The sequence below is a fragment of the Tinamus guttatus genome, unplaced genomic scaffold (assembly GCF_059628265.1).
Source record: "Tinamus guttatus ecotype Peru unplaced genomic scaffold, ASM5962826v1 Tinamus_guttatus_pri_ptg000866l, whole genome shotgun sequence".
In the NCBI taxonomy this organism is placed as follows: Eukaryota; Metazoa; Chordata; class Aves; order Tinamiformes; family Tinamidae; genus Tinamus; species Tinamus guttatus.
The window spans coordinates 539,842-547,500 of NW_028289400.1; the positions used below are offsets into that span (position 1 = coordinate 539,842).

The 7,659-nt window shown below is 53.6% G+C and overlaps 1 protein-coding gene across 1 annotated transcript in view; it reads left to right on the forward strand.

The window, feature by feature from the left end:
• Nucleotides 1-5,854: 5,854 nt before the first annotated feature.
• RASSF2 (Ras association domain family member 2) overlaps nucleotides 5,855-7,659 on the forward strand; it is a 6,912-nt gene continuing 5,107 nt past the window's right edge. The window contains exons 1-3 of the mRNA XM_088537774.1: nucleotides 5,855-6,057; nucleotides 6,521-6,596; nucleotides 7,404-7,555. Of these exons, the coding sequence (XP_088393900.1) occupies nucleotides 5,999-6,057; nucleotides 6,521-6,596; nucleotides 7,404-7,555 (287 nt within the window). The 5' untranslated portion in view covers nucleotides 5,855-5,998. The remainder of the gene's footprint in view (nucleotides 6,058-6,520; nucleotides 6,597-7,403; nucleotides 7,556-7,659) is intronic.

Sequence of the window (7,659 nt, forward strand, 5' to 3'; positions counted from 1 at the left end):
AAAAGCTTTCCTGTTGTGGGTGGTGGTAGCCAGATTTAGTGTCTCTGGGTCAAATTTTCCAATGCTCCTCTCTCCCCTTTTCAAACGCTTTAGATGTCTATGCACCTAAGTCTGTCCTTTTTTGTTATTATTTTTTAAATGTTAAGCGGAGCAGAGGTTCCTGGAGTCTTTAGGTGCTGTTGAGAAGTGCTTCTTTCTACGTGAGTTCAATTTAAGTCATTGATGCCGGCATTTTCCTGGTGCGTTCATTGCTGGCAATGGTAATTACGCCACAAAACGGGAATCCGGTGGAAAATCGGAACCCTCGTGCTCCCCAACGCCCTGTGGAATCAACGGCCGGGACGGTTCCCAGACACTAGTTGACGCATTCCGTGTTTTCGGACCCCTGTCGAGCAGGCTTAGTTCTGGCAAAACATGAGAATTTTCTTTTCCTTTTTTTAAAAAAAAACTGAATTTTTGGATAGTGAAGCCGGAAGGCCGGAGGCGATCTTCTTTTCCAGCAGAGACACTACATTTGACCTCCTCATCCACTGGATGGTTTAACAGGTATCGGGTTCAATCGGGGCACCGTGCAGATTCTTTTCCTGGCATAGTCTCAGCTCTGACGTTACGTGAGTGTTTCATGCTCATCATGCCTTCATAATTAAAAAGGTTTCTTCATGTTTAATGTTCTTACTATTGCAAGTTAGTTTTAGACTTCGGTGTGGCCCCGAAAGCATTCTTAAGCTGTGGAGATCATCAGGGAGATGTCGTGTCATGTAATTTCAAGGCCAGTATGCTCTACGGTGCTTGCGTTTTGTATTCCTGGGAAAAAAAGAAACAAAAACAAAAAAAAAGTAACAGTAGATCCTGTAAATCACTAATATATTTATCAAAGTTTGACTACTGGACCCGCGCGCAGGAGCTCTCTTCTCCAAGTCGACTTCCAGGTGAATTTGTTGTTGGTTATTGAAGCATGGAAGGGTTTGGGTGGGGAGGGTCGAGGCAAGAGCTTTAGGGATTGGTACTGAGTAGTGTAGAATCGGAGTGATCCCGTTCCTCTCGTTTTCAGCATGTCAGAAACTCCTTTATCCCGCTTTATTTTTTTTCCATAGCAAAGCATGTGCTTGTTCCCGCGTCCGGGAACCTTCAGTAGTTTGCAGTCTTGGTGTCAACTGGACTATCCCGAAAGCTGGTCAGAAGAGGTATTGTGTACTAGACAAGTGAGTTTGCCTGTGAAAATAAGTCATTTTTTATAATTTTAATGATGTTTTGTTCCTCTCTGGGTAGGGAGCTCGTAGGCTTTTCACATCCACTTGCAGATAGGAGGAGCGCAGGGAGCTCCCATCCGTAGCTTCCAACGCTTCCAAATTTCCCAACTTCGCGCGCAACCAAAGATGCGCGGGAGCCGCAGGGGAATTCACAAAGATGGGGCTGAAAAAGGAAAATAAAGGAGAGGAGGAAAAAAAGGAATGAAAAAGAGAAAGTCGCCTATTTGAGGTGGCCGTAATCATGTAAAATGCCAAAGTTGGTTGAATTATAAAGGTTGAGAAAGGGAGGCGAAAGAGATGGACGTGGGCACCGAACACAGTGGTGAAAGCTGTTGTATTTGGAGGCTTTCGTGACCTTTGGAATGTTCTCGGGATAGCCCGGCTGCTTTCCCGGCGGAGAGAGGAGGCAACGAGCAGCGTCCTCCTCTCGCTCTGGGTGTCCGTGTTCTCCATGGCCTTAACTTCCACGCAGTAGGGTTGACAATTGGGTGACTTGGGACAAATAGATGAGGCAACGAGCCCAAGGACTTCTTGGTTCCCTTCCCCGTGACAAAATACCAACTTTTTGTTTTCCTTTTGCAGCATAAGAAAGAATATCAGAATAAGCAAAACCAGATTATTCCGTCAGACCTTTGGACCTAGCGAGATAGGGGAGAGGCGGCGTAAGACGCGAGGGCAAACATTGACGGTAGAAATCTCATTTTGATGTATAAAGGTGGTAGAAGTGATGTGAAACGAGACCCCTTGGGACTTTGGGTACTCTTTTTTATTTTTATTTTTGGTTAAATTAAGAATTCTCGCTAGGCCGTTGGCTAAAGCAAACCCTCACAGGTTACGCCTATAGGAAAGGAGATTCCACGGCGACCCCGAGCGCGTCGGCCGCGACGGGAAGATCCCGAATTTCCCTCTCCGCCTCTCGATGCTGATTTTTCCCTACGGCAACTTGGTTTGTACGTGAATATTGCGGTGTTTTATGTCCATGTATTAAAAATACGAACATTTCCGCTCAGGGCGGGAGTGGTGTGAGTGTCATGACAATGTCATGTGATGGTAGATTTTCTTCATTGACGAACCGATAGTAGTTGTGTATACTTTGTTTACCCAATTCTGCGTTCCTACCCCCAAAAATGAAGGGTTTCCCCGGCATCTCCCTGTGGAGATCTTGGCCCTCCCGGGGGGCGCTCCTGGCTGGGCCGCGCTGCTCAAACGAGGGCGGTTTGCCCCAAAGTGACCCAAAACAGCGCCTTCCCGACCGGCTCCCTGCGCTTCCGTCGGGTTTCCCACACGATCCGAACCCCCCGTGCTCGACTCGGCCGTCCCTGACGTAGGAAACGCGCGTGTGACCGACCAGCGCCACCTCCGGCCTGCGCTTTTTCTTTCAAGTGGCCTTCTTGAACCAAAAATGACTTTTTTTCCCTTTTTTTTCCCAACATGGGGAGCAAGCAGGTCGCGCTTTTAGCCCCAGATTTCCCACCGTTTCTTGGCCTTTCCCCTTCAGGCTGAGGGGCCTCCGCTGCCGCATCCCCCCATCCCGGTCCCTGCGGAGCCTGGCACGAGCTCGCCAGGCCTCAGCTTCCCGCTCGCCATTCCCAGAGCAGGATTCGGGATCGCCCTGTGGATTAGCCGGCATTAACGACACCTCTCCGGGTCGAGCGTCCAGCTGCCACCCCCAAATATTGTATTTTTCTGCCCGTTCACCGTAACCTTTGGCGTGACAAACTATTGACTGTTCTTAGGCAGTGGGGATAAATATTTTATTTTTCACGACTTTTTATTTTTGTGACTGACTTTGGCTGTAAAACTTTCTTTGTTGTCATTACTCGGCAAGTTTTGTTTTTCCTGAGATGTGTAATTCTTTTATGGAATTTTTTATTTCATTTTTTTTTTCTAACATGGCTTCATTAAACGAATATTTAAAAAAAATGTAATATTTGGACCAGATGTTGTGAATAATAGTAGATAAAGCTATTTTATTCTGTATTTTTAAAGCTGTTCAGTATAAATAAACACGGGCATAGATGCAACTCGGCAGTGTGATCTTATTTTTGTTTTTTTGCTTTTTTTTGCCTTGCGTGGGCTGTTTCTAGCCAAATTCCTTCAAATAAGAGAAAAAGGAACAGCTCAAGGTGGCACAAAGCCCAGAGGAAGGTCAGGTCCAGCCGGAGCTCGGGGCTGCTGTGCCTGGAATACTGAATATCCCGGAGGATCCAGCACTGTGTCTGCTGCCAGCCTGGAGTCTGGGATGCTGGGCTGCTTTTGGGGATCCTGCTCCCGGAGCCGGGATGTCCCTGGGGATCCCAGTGCCTGGAGGAGCTTCCCTACGGGGTGTCCTATGGGATCCCCATTCCCATGGGCTCCCCATCCCGCGTGATCGGGACACACTGGGTGCCCGAGCTGGGGTGTCCTATGGGAACCGGAGCCCAAGGCGGGGGGAGCCGGGACGGGTCAATCCCTGCGGATGGGGAATCCCTGGGGATGGGGGATCCATGGGACGGGGGCATCATGGGGGTGCCGGGGATGCCTCGGGCTCTCTCCATCCCGCGCCCCTTTCCCGCCCCTTCCCCTTTCCCGCGGCCCCGGAGGGCGGGAAGGCGCCTCGCCCCGCCCCTCTCCCCGCCCTCCGGGGCGGGGCCTCGCGCGGCGGGGCGGGGCCTCGCGGAGCGGAGCGGGGCGCGGCCGGCGGCGCCCGGGCCCGGTGAGCGCGGGGCGGGGGGGGGCCCGGGCGGGGGGGGGGGAGCGCGGGACGCGGAGCCGCTCGCCCCCTCCCCCCCCCGGTACCGGTGCCGGTTCCGGTTCCGTCGCGGCGGCCGCTGCCCGCGCGGACAATGGAGGGGGCGGCGAGCGCGGGGGGGACCCCGCGGCGGGAGCGGGGGCGCCCCTGGATCGGGAGCTCCCGTGGGGAGGGGGGAGCCACGCGGGACCCCGGGACTCCGTGGGGATGCGGGACCCGCCCCCCGCCCAGGATCGGGATACTCCGGGGGGATGGGAGACCCCCCCGGGACCCGGCTATCCCGTTGGAATGGGCCTCCCCCCCGCCTCAGGACCGGGATCCGCTGCAGGGATGGGGGACCCTCCCGCGGGATCTCCCGTAGGGATGAGGGACCCCCCCGGCGGCACCCTGGGAATGGGAGACCCCCGGGACCGGGACCCGCCGTGGAGATGGGAGCCACCCCCGGCACCCGGATACCCCGTGGGAACGGGAGAGCCCTCGGGATCGGGACTCCCCTGGGAACGGGGCAGCCCCTGTTGAGGAGCCCTCCCCCCTGGGAACAGCCCCCTTTTCCCGGGAACGTCCCCACGGCCGCCCCGTGTCCCCCATCCGGAGCGGGACGTGGAGAGGGGGCCGCGCTGGGACCCGCCAGCTCGTGTCACACAGGCCACTCGTGTCCCCCCCTTCCCTCCCGGAGCGCCGGGGTCTCCGAACAATAGATCCCGGGATAACAATGGCAGCGCCCCCCAAGCCCCCCTTCGGATGCGCCCGGGGCCGGATGTCCGGGGCTGCGCGGGGCAAATCGCTGCTCTCGCATCCCGGGAAACCCACGCGCGGCCGCGGCGCTCTCCGGAATCCGGCCCTTCCGCCTTCCCTGGGGAGCAGGATATTCCCACAGTCCTCTGCGAAGCTGGGAAAAGCCATGGCCAGGCAGTTGGGAAGGAAAAAGTCCTGGAAAACGTTATTTTCACCGTTTTTTAAATAGCTTTTTACGTTGCTTTTCTATTTTGCGCCCTTCTCCCCATGTGCCGCAGCTCCGGAAGCCTCTCCATACGGAAGTGGGCTCCGTTTTGGGCCAGATTACGGCTGAATTGGGTCAGGCCTCAACACAGCGTCAGATGCACTGCGGAAGCAGCGGCTGCTAAATCCTCCCGCCCGGCATCCGGGCTGGCACAGCGATTTTCTTTCTTTTATTTCAAAAAACAGAAGATTTAGCTCGGAAGAGGCCGCGGTGACGAAGCCGAAGGTGCCGGGAAGCAGGAAACGCGGCTTTTCCGCCGCTGCTCTCGCCCCGGCTTTCGCTTCTGCTTTTCCAATACAAAAGCGCCGACACCGGGTGCTTCCTGCCCCGTTTCCTCCAGTCCGGCTCTTGCAAACCCTCCGCTTCCAAGCGCTTTTTTTTCCCCCTTTTTAAAAAAATTTAAACAAAATTTAAATTTTGCACCATAAGCTCCACACGTTATTTTTCTCCTGGGATACACAGGGATGCCGCTCCGGGATGGGTTTAGCTGCCGGGATCGCTTCCTTGCTCCGACACTCAGATGCCTCATTTACCCGGGTGCCTTTTTCTTGCAGCCCGAGGGCTGTTTTAAGGAGATTCGGGGGGAAAATCCCAGGATTCGGTTGGCTCTGCCACTTCCCTGCCTCAGTTTCCCTTTCCCAACAGGCAACATGGCAAAGTCGGCTCCTCCGATCGGGCGCCCATCCCTCATGCATGAAAATTGCTTATTTTTTCCACATTATAACAGCATTAAACAAACATTTGATGCACTTATAGGCACAGGACGCATTAAATCCAGGCTGCGCTGGGACTTTTGCAAAAACGACCCAAAAAAGCCCCTTTTTTCCCTATAAAAAACCACCACGAAGTTGCAGCCCGGATCTCGTGCCGGAGCCGCCCGGGATGCAAATGCTGCCGTAAGCGTATCCCTGCCGGTATTAAATTTTCAGCGCTTTTGCAGCCTTATCTGATTTCTCCGGCCTTTTCTCTTCCCGACGGCATCCAGCTCGCGGCTCCCCATGAGACAGGAGCGGGAGGATGGAATACGGCGGCCGGGAATACCTGGTGCCCTGCGGGAAGGACAAGTTCATCTCCAAGTAAGGGGCTGGCACCGTTTTTATTTATTCTTTAATGCACGATGGTGGGTTCATTCACTAATTATTTAATGTACAGTGGTGGGGATATTTATTTATTCTTCGTTATATTTATGCTTCCTTATTATTGGATCGTGGGAGGAAATGCTCTGCTGAGGCAAAAAGCAGCAACTCCCGTTAAAAAATATGTATGTGCATATAATCAGATTTTAATAATATGTATAAAATTAGAATAATGATCTTTGATGGAAGAAGCTGCTCTGCAAGCTCTCAGTTTGGGGCAAAAGGGGATTTCTGCAGAACTGGGTTTTTTGCTTGCAAAGGCAGGGGCTGCAGGGAGGAGCTGGCCCCAGCGGAGCTCCCGTTTTGGGGTTTTTTGGGGTAAAAACTCCCAGTTTGGCTGCAGGGCAGCCGGGAAGGGGAGGCCGCGTGTGCCCAGCCCCAGCCCCGCTGCTCTCGTCCGCAGAAATGAGCTGCTCCTGCACCTCAAGACCTACAACATCTACTACGAAGGGCAGAACCTGCAGCTGCGGCACCGGGAGGTGAGCGGCCGGCGGGGAGAAACCCCAGCTATTGGCACCGCGCCTTTGTTTTTGAGCCTGACACCCACAAATATATATTTTAATATACGCATGGTCTATAAAATTGCATGTTATTATATGTATTTTTCAGTATTCCCTCTTCTTCTGGGCTGTTTTGCAACCAGCCTTGCACAGAGGGGCAAAAATCCTCGGTATTGGCACCGCGCCTTCGTTTTTGAGCCTGACACCCACAAATATATGTTTTAATATACGCATGGTCTATAAAATTGCATGTTATTATATGTATTTTTCAGTATTCCCTCTTCTTCTGGGCTGTTTTGCAACCAGCCTTGCACAGAGGGGCAAAAATCCTCGGTATTGGCACCGTGCCTTCGTTTTTGAGCCTGACACCCACAAATATATATTTTTAAATATGCATAATCTATAAAATTGCATGTTATTATATGTATTTTTCAGTATTCCCTCTTCTTCTGGGCTGTTTTGCAACCAGCCAGAGGGGCAGAAGTCCTGGGTATTGGCACCCTGCCTTCATTTTTAAGCCTGACGCTCACAAATATATATCTTAAAAATATGCATAATCTCTAAAATTGCATGCTATGTGTATATATATTTTTGGCGCCCCCAAATTGCATGCAATCTGTATATTTTTTTTGGCGTTCCCCTCTTTTTCTGTGACGCTTTGCAACGGGTAAAGCTTGCGTCGCTCCGGGTACCGCGTGCATCCCGCCGCAACCGCCGGAGCCGGGAGCATCCCGGCGCGCCGCTCCCGGCTCCGGCGGGGGGATCCGGCGCTTCCCGTTTGTGCAGGAGGACGGCGAGTTCATCGTGGAGGGGCTGCTGAACATCTCGTGGGGCCTGCGGCGCCCCATCCGCCTGCAGATGCAGGACGACAACCAGCGCATCCGCCCGCCGCCCTCCTCCTCCTCCTGGCACTCGGGCTGCAACCTGGGCGCCCAGGGGTGAGTCCGGCCCCGCCGGGGGCTGCTGCATCCACTGCAAACAGGGGGGTTATCCCAAAAAAACAGAGAGGAAAAAGGTCCTGCGGCAGCTCCGCTTTGCAGCA